Source organism: Cucurbita moschata, unplaced genomic scaffold (genome assembly GCF_002738365.1).
Source record: "Cucurbita moschata cultivar Rifu unplaced genomic scaffold, Cmos_1.0 Cmo_Scf00003, whole genome shotgun sequence".
Taxonomy (NCBI): Eukaryota; Viridiplantae; Streptophyta; class Magnoliopsida; order Cucurbitales; family Cucurbitaceae; genus Cucurbita; species Cucurbita moschata.
The window spans coordinates 3,355,917-3,369,126 of NW_019268519.1; the positions used below are offsets into that span (position 1 = coordinate 3,355,917).

Sequence of the window (13,210 nt, forward strand, 5' to 3'; positions counted from 1 at the left end):
CCCCCCAAAAAAAAAAATGTAGACTAATTCCAAGGCAAATCACCCTTTATACCATTTATACCATTTGCAACTTGTTTCATTTGCTCAAAAGGAGATAAGTTTAACATACTTGGCTGTTTGGGTAGGCATGTAAACATGGAAAAGTTATCCATACTTGAAACCTAGCAGATTTTATAATTCTAGATGCAAGCGTACTACGTTAACATAAGTCAACGCAAGTACTGGAAAACAAAGTGGAAATTTATGTTTCGAGTTTAGAGACAGTTCTTATCAACATCAACAAATTACAAACCTCAATCAGAGACAAGCTTACAATTCAAGCACCAACCTCGACAAGATGAAGATTAGATGCACGACTTAGAAGGACAAAAGAAAATTCCCCAATTTGTGCGAGTGACATCCCAACCTATAAGATGGAATTATCTAAGGCCTCTTTGAACAACCATTATAGTAACAATCATAATCATAATAATAATAATAATAAATAAATAAATCATTGTGAAGAAACAGATTTGTTAGAACACATCTAACCAGAAGTGAAGTCTTGTTGTTGTATCCAAATCCCTTGACAACAGCAGCAACCACTAAAGTTTTTATAACGATGACCAATATTACAGCTGCAAGTAAAATATCAATGTGGTTCCATAGGAAATGAACATGAATAAGCATCCCAATGCTAGCAAGAAAAAGTGCAGCAAAGAAGTTGCGGATGGGCTCAACCTGGTAATCGAGCCAATGAAGAGGTGTTAACAATTTTCATGACAGCTAAAACAGATTCAGAGAAAATAGATCACAATGTTAAATAAAGCTGATGAGAAATTTAATTGTCAACATCTTGTTTATCCGGGACCCAAAATTATGTCGGAGAAATTCATTACATCGAGAACGTGAGATTATCAATAAGATTGATGTCCAACCCCCAAAAAAATATATTTCAAGCTAGATCATAAGTTCTATGTTGCAGGATTTTATTACATCTCGATCAAGAGATTTATCAATAAGCTTGATGCCCAACCACCAAAAAGATACATTTCAAGCTGGATCATAAGTTTTATGCTGCAGGATTTCATTACATCTGGAATGGGTAATTATCAATAAGCTTGATGCTCAACCCCCAAAAAATACATATTTCGAGCCAGATCATAAGTTTCATGATGCAGGATGTCATTACATCAGGAACATGGGAATTATCAATATGCGTGACCATCATTGCTGCCCTCCCCTCCCCACAAATATATATATATATATACATTTAAAACTAAATTATTTGGAAACGTACAGTATCATTCAAGTACCCAGATACTCTATACAAATTCTCATTTCCCGACAGAAAAAATAGATATATCTATAATCATCGACACAGTATTTCTAGACCTTTTTCCATGTCAACACATGTTTGTAGCATGATTTCAGACCTGAAAGCTTACTATAGTTTTCAAATGCTTCAAAAAATTCCACCTGTTCTCCACAGCATAAAAAACTGAAATGGAAAAACCTTCAGGCTTTAAAACAGAGTGCATTCTAAATCCATATTACCTGTTCGAGTGTGTGCTGAGCAAGATCAGTAGTTGATATCATCACACCCGCAGCAAAGGAACCCAATTCAAGGCTTAAACCAAGTTTATCACTGCACTGTACAGGTGGTAATATAAATAAATCAGTACTGCACTTGCATGCACCCAAAAAAAGTACTGGTAGATGCTAGGTGTTGTAGATAGACCATGCCCAACAACTTTATTCTCGACTCTAAAGTCTTATTGGCTTTAATAGGGGGAGAAAAAAGGATAAGACAACTGGATAAGAACCATTTTTCAAGTCCTACTTTTCATAATAGAATATGTAATCCTGAGAGAGGAAAATTCCACAGCTAGAAAACTGAAGTTCTTGACCATGTATGATACCAATGTCCACCCAATTGATACTAGAAGTAAAAACATGTATGGTTCTAGAATTAAGCATTAGGAAGTGGATGTGGAACTAACCCAAGCTACAAGTAAGCAGAATGCAACAGCTGCCAATTGATAAAGCTCATTAGTCTGCATGGAATAGATTTTGATAAGAATATGAAGCAATAGTTGTAGCAAACAGAGAAAAGGTTGCTCTTACCTGAGATGACAGGCTAATCATAAGCTTAAGGAACCACGGCACACATGTGCGAGATAATATTGACAAAAAAATAAAAAACGTAATCAAGACCACCAACCTGGAAAAGAAAGAAATTAGCTGGGATGTATTAGTTCTAGTTGAATGAAAAGAGTAGTCAAAATAATCTCAGTTGTCTGATCGAACAACTAGAAAATTAAATGAAAGGAGTAGCCAGAATTAGTAGTCCATACACCAACTAGCTATGTTTTCAGATCTAAGCGCCATAATGCTGGAAAAGAAATTTTTAGTGATGCTGGATACTTGACTTATTTAACAAAAAAAGAAAACTAAAAAAGAATCCTCGTGAACATATACAGACAGCAGCTATTCTTACGACTTAGTCATGGACAGAATTCCTTGAAGAACACCAGAAGTACCACCAAGAATCGGAAGCAGGGCAAACAGCAATCCTACAGTTGAATCCTGGTGGTGCACATTGAACCAAAAAAGATCTCATCAATATTTTGCTTGTAAGCTAGTGGTTATCTGTTAAAAACATTCTGTCTCTCACACACACACACCCCTAGGACAAAACTTCTAATACAGCCCAGTATTTAGGATACCACATAACCAAGCCATCACTAATTAGTAATATGATATAAGTGTTGGAAGAAGATTAAGTTGTATACCTGAAGAATAAGAGTACCAATGGTCACCTGACCATGAAGGGCATTGATGCTATTTCGTTCCATTAAAAACTTAAGGACCTACATCAGATAATAGTGTGGAAGTGCCCAAATTAAATAAGATAACCATAAAAAGCTTATTAATGACCGAGGAAAGCAGCAATCAATTCTATTTCTTAAAAAAAATACTTATCCAATGCAAAGTTCCTTCAAAATAATTATTTAAAACAAGACCAAAAACTTGATGAAAATAAAAAAAAATAAAAACTCTGAAGCCCATTGTCACTGGCCTACAAAAGCAGTTTTCTTAAAGTTGGAATAAATGGCGTTGAAAAACATCACATTCATATTTATATTTATCCAAAACTTCAAAACAAATCTTCTGATCTTAGAGGATATAAAATAGTGTACAAAGGAAGGTTGTTGTGAGGTTGTTATGAGATTGAGTAATAATTGATGAACATATTCCATTGGGAATAACATTCTTTACAAATCAGAAAAATGGTAAAACATTTACCAAGTTATAGATTAGCATAAGAAAAAAACAAAGGTGTGGAATTCATAACTCTCTCAATGTTTTTTAAATTTTCTTCATTTTTCGAACTGTCTCCCAATGCTCCTTTAGCCACACCGTAGGTAAAATAACTTCATTCAACTAAAAAATGTAGTGCATAAATCACAAGAAATTACCACTGCAGTCGAAGACATAGACAAGAATGCCCCAACAAAGACCCCCTCTGATGATTTACCACCACACAGCTGCAAAAGCAAGCAATTTCACATCAGAAGAAACCATTGAGGGTAACAATAAAAAAAAATGCACTTATACTACGGATACAGCAAGAAGAATGAGGAGACAAAAATATCCCAGAAATAACATCAACTACAAAACTTTCACGTCAAGCAATAAACCTATTTTGATAATCCACCAAAGTTCCAGTAAAGCCCAATGAAAAAAACAGTAGGTAAGCTAAACCAAAGACCATCAAAAAGGCCACAAAAGGCAATTTAGCCCCCTAGTTGTGTATACTGACCAGATGTACAACTACATAGCAGAAAGGCTCAAGTGTAACTGCACTGAGCTTACTTAAGCCATCAAGATATGTTTTTAACTTGGGCCTAGGAAAACAACACAACTGAAAGTTTTAGTATGGATCAATCGGACCTTGACAAATACTTCGATACCACGAAATGAATCCACTGAGGAAATATGAATTTGCAAGAATAATAAAATTTGAAACCACGAAGTATGATAAAAGATTATCCCATTCTGAAGAGCATTGGATGAAAGAATCGCAATCAGAATTTTGTGCTTGAAAATGTGACCATACTCGTCATCCAGCAGAGAAATACAATGGAAAAAAGGGTGATCAGCATACTGCTGGAATAAATTCCCATCAGAATGTAAGACATACTGAAGCTGTAATTCCAGACAAGCACATAAAAAGGAAAATTTGGAGCAATCCTCCTAGAACAGCCACTGCTCGAACAACACGAAGCTGGAAAAAGAATAGAGAGATTATTGACATGTTCTAAATATTTTGTAAGCCAGCTAATCATTGAAAAAAAAATCCAAAATAAAAATGAAGCTGACTTTTGTAGTGGAGAACTCCAAGCCCAATGCAAAAAGAAGGAAGATCACACCAAACTGAGCAACTGTCTCAACCTGAATGTATAGTTAAAAGACAGTTTAATTCTTGTGAAGCAATAGAATATATTAAGGTAATATTCATTACTCCATAACTTACAAAAAAACCACACAGAGAAAGTAGACAACTACTTTGCTTTGACAAGTATACATAATCTTAGATTGTGGAAATGTGTAGGTGAAGGAGGTGGTTCCCACTTCGATGAGAGTTCGTTTCTAGACTCATCAAGTCATGGGGTTTGGGTATTGGTAATCTTAGATTCTGTAATGAGGCCTTGCTAGCTAAGTGAAGCCACTTCGTGGCTGTAGTGTTTCCACCTTTCCTTTTTGTAGCTTTGGGTGATTGCTAGTATTTATGGCCCCCAACCTTTTGCTTAGGTCTCTGCTAGGGGTTTTAAAGGCATACCTTGGAGCCCTTGGAACGCAATTTGTTTGGGGTATTAGTTCTTCTAGAGAAATGTGAAATGTTTTGTCTGAGATGGGTTGTTGGGTGGGTGATTCTTCTTTTGCTTCCCTTTTCCCCTATCTTTACCATTTGCGTCCCTGGAGGGGTGTTGGGTGGGTTCTATCTTTTCTTCTGAGGAGGGCTTGCTTTGATCCATTTGGGCTTTATCTGTTGGATATGGAAGACAATGAACTTTGATTCTTTACTTGTCTTGTTGGACTCAGACAGCTTGCAACCGGGGGGTAAGGATCTTCTTATATGTTCCCCATGGCCTTCGAACAAGTGTTCTTTTTTATATCTTACATCGTCTGAGCAGCTCTAGTTTCTCTCAATTCTCCTTCATTCACCTCCCATGGGAAGTTGAAATGTCCAAGAAGGTGTGATTCTTTGCTTGGCAGGTTTTGGGTGTGAGAGTCAACACCATGGGTCCTATCATTATACATTCTCCCTTCTTGTGGCAATTTCCTTTTTTTGTTATTCTTTGGGAGATGTGCTTGGAGAGAAACAAGAGAGTTTTTGAGGGGTTCGAGAGATATTTGAAAGAGATGTGGTTCCCTTGTTAGGTGTTCCTCTCATCAGTGACCAAGGCTTTTTGTAATTACTCTCTAAGTTTAGTCCATTTAGATTGGACCCGTTTTTGTATAGTTCTTTGGGTCTAGAGTCGTTCAACTTGCTAGACTGATTTTTTGTATGCCCTTTTGTATTCTTTCATTTGTTCACAATGAAAGCTCACTTTCTCATTAAATAAAAAAATATATATAAGGTACACATGGTCATCTGTAACATTCACTAATAGCAGTATACTCGTATGCCTATCACATGAATCATTATAATCCCTTTACAAATTTTATCTAGTACCCAAAAACCAACAAGCATATCCATTGGCTCTATCATAAAAAAGAATGTAACAACATAAAAGGACCAGGGAGAGATTCATAAATTTGTTAATTAAATTAGATAGACATAAATGAAACATACTTGCACCATTTCACTGACAAAGCTTAAACCTCCGGGTCCAATGAGAGATCCAGCCAACAGGTATCCAGTAAAGACCTGCAGAATTCACAATGCCATCGCACGTTTACAAAGAAAATAGTTTTAGGTCTGCCAAAACAATTTTGAAGCTTGTGCCCTGACGCTTGCCCTCTCAAGGTAAAGCAAAAAAATTTAGAAATGAAAGCATATGTTTAAAGGTTAGCCAGTTAGAAATGAAGTCGAAAAACTGGAATCTGTTTTGTATTAAAAAAGTCAGACTCAAATAGATCAGTAACTAGTTTTAGAAAACAATGGGAAATAGTTTTTAAATTATTTTCTAAAAAAACTACTGAAAACACACCCAAATAAGCACAATAACTCTAATAAGATGCATATTCATTTCTTAGGGTAACTGTTCTAACAAGGGGTGAGAATCATGATGAAAAATCCATACCCTTAAAGGATAAATAAAGTATTCTTCTCATTGCATGCGACTTCTCAACAAAGTTATTTATCACGTTGGGCATTGATCCTAGGAGCTCTCCAAGAACACTTATGCATCTATGCCATGGTCAAAAAGAATGCTACAGTACTAGACTATGATAACGATTTCATTCTTTAGAGAGAGAGAGAGAGAGAGAGAGAGAGAGAGAGGGAAAGAGGGAAAGAAGAAGGACGATAATCATACCGGTTGTCCTGCACAAGCAAAAGCAATGCCACCACAAGTTGCAGAAACAATAACAACGACTAGATCCGAAATCAATCTGCATATAAAACAACTTGATGAGATTGGATCTGTAACCCTTCATCATGTCGATGCATACCAAATGACAATGAATCAAGAAAAAAGACGAGACCCAAGGACAAAGTTGACTGTGCATGAAAGCCAACCTTAAATCCAATTGGAGCACTGGATACTTCGACTTGGGATTGGATATAATAAAGACATTGTCCTGATTAAATAATCCATTTTAATCAAAAAGAATCAACTTCAAGAATAGTATTATATTTATCGTGGAACTTAAAATGAAAAGTTGAAATGTATCAAGTATACACATTAGGCATACCTTCCGATCAATTAATGTGGGCATGTCTTCTGCTCGATTCTCATTATCTAAATTGAAGACATCATGGAACTGAAATGATCTAAGGTCCAAAAAAACAAATAAAGAGTACTATTACAGTGTAATTTTGTAGATCAGAACACATCTTCTAATAATGGGTTAGCATTCATGATAAACACTTCAATTCAAACCTATGAAAAAAAAGCTTTGTATACATGAACTGGAAGAAGAAGAACATACTTCTCCTCTTTCGATTCGTTCTTCTTTGACTTAACTCTGGCAACAGTCTCCAAAACTGCCTGACAAATGGAAACACGTTCATTTCAGCTAAAAAGACCAGTAAAGGATAACATTGGGCGTACATTACTAAACACCCTTGTCATTCCTACGGCATGATAATTTGTTCCTAAAAATACTCATAGTAATCATTGGTTAAAATGAGAGGGACGCAAGAGGATGATAATACCCCATCAGAGAACTTAAATCTGATGGCTTGAATTCAGAGGAATCTTGTCGTGTTCAAATGGAAATTTGAATTAACTAAAAGGACACATATTGAACAGAAAGAGCAGGTTGGTTTGCCTTCTGGGTTCTATTATTTAGATTTTCTACTATTAAAAGTTCGTAGAAAGAAAAGACCGGCAGTGACCAGGAAAAACGTCAACCTAACCTGCTTATCAGCTACGCTGTTGTTGAAGCTGCCAGCATCCGCGGCTGCAAGGGAAAGTGAAAAACATGGATACTCTCAATAAATTTAATGAAGCCATAGTTAATTTCTCAAGAATAGGCCAAAAGGAATACGGGAATGTAATGGAATTTATTAAATTATTATATAATTTTCCAAGACCATAGTGCATCAAAAGCTCTTTCCAGTTCAATTCCTGCTAACTAACTTTCCACATTTCCGGAGACCGAGGGAGCATCAAAGTAGCATGCAGAACATGAATTCCAACAAACTCCCAATACCAAACCAAATCACTAACGTAAAACAGCTCTCGAGGTAAGAACACCTGACGAGTAACTGGAACAGGTGGAAACAAACATAAAAAGTAAACGTAAAAGAACACGCGACAGAGGCACGAACAAGAACTAACCAGAAACCGAAAAAATCAAAGGAAAGAAGAAAAACTGGCATCAATGTTCAAAAATCAAAGAAATGAAAGAACACAAACGCATTCCGCAAATTACGGATTCCCAGCCCAACAAGGGAGCTTACAAACCCTAAAACAACAGAGAATGCAAGGAAAAGAGAAGTGGAATGCAGATCAACAAACCTTGATCACTCTGCCCATTCTCAATGAATTCCCTCTCGAGAGCCTGATCGATTATATCAGCAAAACTATGGTCGTCATTGGCGGATCTCGAGGAGTTAGAATCGGAAGTTGCATTGATCTCGCCGAACACCAAGTCGGATTTAGTGACGGTTAAGATGGAGATGGAGATGGAAAGGGAAGGGAAAGTAGCGAAGCAGAGAAGAAGGTGAAAGTATAGCAAGAGGACAAGAATTTCAGAGGACGGTAACCTCATTGCAGAAACGAGTAAGAAGGGAAACAGCAGCCGGCGCGGTGGCGGTGGCGGTGTCGGTGGCCTCCGTCTCCAAGTGGGCTTAAGAGGACGAAGAAAGGCGGGGGGGCGAAAAGGTGGTTTATGTTCCTCGTTGTTTATTTATAAATTTTATTTGTTCAGTGAAGTATCGGCCAACGGAGCAAGTGATGAAAACAGGAAAGTACGAAAGTACCCCTGGAAGTTGGAATGAATTACATCGGTGACGGTGGAGAAGAAAAATGCGATCTGTACGCGCGTTACGCAATAGACGTGTGAATCTGAATCTGAGTTTGGTCCCTCCCTTTTATAGATTAATTTCAAATTTATATATATATATATATATATGTACTCAACAAATATTAATAGTAAATAAATATATAAATATTAAAAAATATTCCTGAAGTATCAGATATATTTTAATTCATGTTTATTGCCATAAATAATAAATAGGTTACCAAATATAGATTAGTTTGTAATAAAATGAATTTGTATGGAACATTATAAATCAAAAATATATTGTGAATTTTAAATATAAGTTTTCTTGACTTTATTTTTAATTTCTCCCAACTTTAATGAATCTCTAAAAAAGACTCTCTTAACTTAATAAAAAAGTTTGGAAGACTAACAAAAAGTAGACTTATTTCTACGTTTTGTGAATAATTCTAAATTTAATAAATAAGGTTTTTTCCTTCTTTTTTTTTTCTTTTCTTTTTCCAATTTCAGGTGCGTTCACGTGTCATATTGTAAACACATGCCTTATGAAATTTTGTTGGCCCTCTTCTCATCGGTATATATTTATGTTAGTGATGGCTGTTAGTGGATCAATCATGTCGAACAATGATATAAAATCTTACCCTAAAAAAAGGAAGATAAACAATGGTCTATAATTAAGGAAAACTAATTTTGTATGTAGATTGATTTCTAAATTTTGTAGTTATTCCATGAATTGGGAATAATTCAGAATTTTTTAAATAAAATTCAGTTTTAAAGTTAAATTAATAAAAATATACCAGCAATAATTTTGAACTAAAAAAAAAATCTAAAGATCAGTTTGGGAGTAACCTTAACCCACTTTACTTTTATATATATATATAAATAAATAAATAGTCAAACAAATTTTTATAGTCTATATACACACAAAAACTATATATCGGCATTTTCATATTACTTTTGAAAGTTAATGAGTAATTTTTGTAAATTTGATAGTTAATAAAAATAAATAAAAACTTAGATGTATTTTTTGAAGATTACTTGTCTATTTTTAAAACTCTTAACAAGTTTAAATAAAATATAAAGCTTTTATCTAAAACTAATGTTACCGGTAATTTCCAATATTTTTTTTTTAGTTATTTTTAAAATTTTTAATGTATTATTGAAATTTTTGAAATTTTAAATTTTTTTTTAGACGATTGTGGAATACCTAATTAAGTTCAAAAGACCAGAGATTAAATAAAAAAAATTAATTAAATAAAAAAAAAGATTCTCACGCTTTTTTAAAAATGTTATTTAAATGTTTTCGATAGACTAAAATTGAACGCGAACGAATTTCGAAGCCCACGATGAACCAATAAAAAACTCAACACGTGTTGGAATCATCTCTGAGCGAACAAAACCTCAACACGTGGACGGCCACGACAGTTCGAGCTTATTGGGAAAACTCATTGGACCGAACCGGAAAGGACTATCATTTTTCACGAGGCGATTTGTTCGAAACAATTCCGGTTTCGGCTAAACCGCGGGTTCACCTTTTTTGGGGTCTGTAGCCGACGGCAATGGCACGTGACATCGCCATGCACTAGGGGCGGTTTGTGATGAATTCTTTTAATGCAATTAAATTACAAATTTTCTCTCTATAATTTCAAAATTATAATTATACCTATAATATTTACAAAAAATATATATATCAAATAAAAAAAAAAGCGTAACTATCCCATTCTCTTTAAAATTGACTGCAACTTATCAATTCAAATCGACATGTCGATTATCAACACCAACTTAAGCTTGAAATCGACATGTACTATAATATATATTTATATTATTTTAAAAATTTTGCATAAATTACACCTAAACTATTTATGAAAAATTGAATAAATTATACTAATATTGTACGGAATAAATGTTATTAAAATTTTAATTATGGACACATTAAAAACTGATTGAATTACGTGAAATTAAAAAAAGAAAGTATGGAAAAGGGTGAAGTTATATTTTTAAAAAATAAAATAGATTCTGTTGTTATAAAAACTCACCCATGTTGGTTGAGCCATTTCAATCCTCCCAAACTTGAACCACAGCATACCTTGTCGGCCCTATATCTCTAAAGCGACCATGGCGGTAAGCAACCGCATAACAGCGATTCTGAACTTCCTAATCTTCCTAAGTTCCATCCCCGTCATAGCCGCCGGAATCTGGCTTGCCTCTAAGCCCGACAACGAGTGTGTCCAGCTTCTCCGCTGGCCGGTTGTGGTTCTCGGTGGCCTCCTCCTCCTCGTCTCTCTCGTCGGCTTCGTCGGCGCCTACTGCAACCGCCCTGGTTTCTTGGCTGTCTACCTCTTCTGCATGGCCCTCCTCATCCTCCTCCACCTAATTCTCCTTGTCATCGCCTTCACCGTCACCCGCCCCGACGGCAGCCATCCCGTCGCCGGTACCCGGTTCCAGGAGTATCGCCTCGACGGTTACTCCTCATGGCTCCGAAACCACGTCACTAGCACCGGAAGTTGGCAGAACGTGCGTACGTGCTTGGCTGTTTCCGATGTCTGTCCAAAGCTGGATCGGCAGTTTTCCTCCGCCCACCAGTTTTTCGCGGCGGATATTTCCCCACTTCAGGCAAGTTTTTATTTATTATTATTATTAAAATGAATTACCCTTGTTTTTAACCATTATTCTTTAGAATATATTTGAGACAAAAGTACTACTAAATTAATACTCTGTCTAAAACAAATATTAACTTTTGAACATTAAAAAATAAAAATAAATAAATAACACTATTATGCATCATTTTTTTTTATGAAAATAAACAAATAAATGTTCTACTCACTAACCTTTTATTTAAAAAAACAAAATTAAACAAATGACTAGAACCGCTAACCAACCCATCAAAATTATTTGAAATTTGAACGATTAGACTGAGCCTAAAAAATAACTAAACCCAACTCGACCATTCAGTTTATAAATATTTTTATTAACTTAACTAAAAAATATATATATATTAATAACAAAAACATTAGCTAAGTTATTTTTTTAAAAGTGTTCAATTCATTTTTTAATAAAAATTGTTTGAAATTGGAACAATTAGACTGAGTCTAAAAAATAACTTAGATAGTTTACTGAAATGGAATTGGGATTGAAGTAATCTCCATTAATGTTTACAGTTAAAATATAATACAACCGACTAATACCTAAAAATAAAACTAACTAAATCTAGTAAAGTAAATAAGATGGTAAACAAAGTAAATAAGATAAAATATACGGCTAATAACTCTAACAAAATAAAGAAAAAATATTAACTGTTTACCGATATCTAAGATATACCGTATAATTAGTTATTATAATATATTCTCTTTGATATGTAAAAAAATAAAAAAACAAAATAGAAAGTTTATAAATGTTTTTATTAATTTAACTAAATAATAATAATAACAAAAACATTAGGTAAGTTATTTTTCAAAAATTGTAATTAATTGAGAGAGATAAATCCGTGAAGAACTGGTTTCACGGAATCTGTGAAGGGGACATGGAAATGGAAACTCCGAGACACAGAAAGAAAAAGGAGTTTGGGATGAAGATGAAGATGAAGATGAAGATGAAGATGAAGATGAAGATGAAGATGAAGATGAAGATGAAGATGAAGATGAAGATGAAGATGAAGATGAAGATGAAGATGAAGAAGGTTCGATCGAATCTCGGAAGTGGAATTAGAAACAGGAACGGAACAATGCTTTTCAAGGAATCTCACCCCATTTAGACACCAAAAGCAAAACATTATTCGAATCACAAAAGCAGAACAGCAATCCAAAACCCTAACGATTTCATCGAATAAATCCAATAAAACCTAATCCGATTTGATCTCATCCATTTTCCTCTAAATTTAAACAGTCAGGCTGCTGCAAACCGCCGGCGGCGTGCGGATACACTTACGAGACCCCGACGACATGGGTAAACCCGAACAACCCGACGTCTGACCCGGATTGCTTGATGTGGAGCAACGACAGGACCCGACTCTGTTACGATTGCAGCGGCTGCAAGGCAGGGCTGCTCGGAAACCTCCGCCAGGAGTGGCGGAAGGCAAACGCCGTTCTCATCGTCGCGGTGGTGGTTCTGATTTTCGTGTATCTCGTCGCCTGTGCCGCCTATAAGAATGCGCAAATCCAGAATATCTCTGTTCGGTATAAACATGGGTGGATTTGAGTTTACCCCCACATCCAAACGCTCCCCATTTTCCCTTCAATTGAATGCTTATGTATGTTGTTCATCTTGTACTCTTTTAATTAACGATATAATGTTATTTAATTTAGTTACTATAAGAATATTAATTTATAAAAAAATGCACAAATTTAGATAATATATTTGTAGGGAATTCATATACAAACACATCTTTGGATAGTTGGATCCTCAGATATTTCACATTTAAAAAATATGTTATGATTCTCATCCATTTCTCTCGAGTAACTACATATGTTACAACTAAAACACCTATGCACGATAATTTAAAATAAATAATTACATTATGTTTATAATATTACGAGAGACCTAACCGTTAGAG

General features: G+C 35.1%; 2 protein-coding genes across 7 annotated transcripts in view; one reads left to right on the forward strand and one right to left on the reverse strand.

The window, feature by feature from the left end:
- LOC111441171 (K(+) efflux antiporter 4-like) overlaps positions 1-8,663 on the reverse strand; it is a 10,886-nt gene extending 2,223 nt beyond the window's left edge. For 2 of the 5 annotated variants that reach the window (XR_002710083.1, XM_023078127.1), the window contains exons 1-17: positions 8,178-8,662; positions 7,574-7,617; positions 7,144-7,202; positions 6,907-6,985; positions 6,731-6,792; positions 6,528-6,603; positions 5,843-5,917; positions 4,366-4,437; positions 4,187-4,270; positions 3,462-3,530; positions 2,775-2,852; positions 2,480-2,568; positions 2,107-2,203; positions 1,983-2,036; positions 1,537-1,632; positions 532-720; positions 329-406 (exon numbers count right to left, since the gene is read on the reverse strand). Coding sequence is in view for 4 of the 5 variants with exons in the window: in XM_023078127.1 (XP_022933895.1) it covers positions 329-406; positions 532-720; positions 1,537-1,632; positions 1,983-2,036; positions 2,107-2,203; positions 2,480-2,568; positions 2,775-2,852; positions 3,462-3,530; positions 4,187-4,270; positions 4,366-4,437; positions 5,843-5,917; positions 6,528-6,603; positions 6,731-6,792; positions 6,907-6,985; positions 7,144-7,202; positions 7,574-7,617; positions 8,178-8,430 (1,554 nt within the window). In the remaining variant the exon portion in view is untranslated. Of the gene's footprint in view, positions 1-313; positions 407-531; positions 721-1,536; positions 1,633-1,982; positions 2,037-2,106; positions 2,204-2,479; positions 2,569-2,774; positions 2,853-3,461; positions 3,531-4,186; positions 4,271-4,365; positions 4,438-5,842; positions 5,918-6,527; positions 6,604-6,730; positions 6,793-6,906; positions 6,986-7,143; positions 7,203-7,573; positions 7,618-8,177 lie in introns of all 5 variants that reach the window. The other 3 variants (XM_023078124.1, XM_023078126.1, XM_023078128.1) reach the window with 3 other exon arrangements.
- Positions 8,664-10,675: 2,012 nt separating this feature from the next.
- Positions 10,676-12,948, forward strand: LOC111440169 (tetraspanin-2-like). 2 transcript variants are annotated; one of them, XM_023077479.1, is made up of 2 exons: positions 10,676-11,274; positions 12,152-12,636. In XM_023077479.1, the coding sequence occupies exons 1-2, from the start codon at positions 10,777-10,779 to the stop codon at positions 12,410-12,412; spliced, it is 759 nt and encodes a 252-aa protein (XP_022933247.1). In that variant the 5' UTR covers positions 10,676-10,776; the 3' UTR covers positions 12,413-12,636. The 2 variants fall into 2 exon arrangements, with proteins under 2 accessions (XP_022933247.1, XP_022933245.1); XM_023077477.1 differs by having other exon boundaries at positions 10,679-11,274; positions 12,544-12,948.
- The last annotated feature ends 262 nt before the right edge of the window (positions 12,949-13,210 follow it).

Coding starts and splice junctions, on each gene's coding strand:
- LOC111440169 (XM_023077477.1), top strand. CDS start 10,777: ATGGCGGTAAGCAACCGCATAACAGCGATTCTGAACTTCCTAATCTTC. Junction 11,275..12,543: donor CGGATATTTCCCCACTTCAG/GCAAGTTTTTAT, acceptor AAATTTAAACAG/TCAGGCTGCTGCAAACCGCC.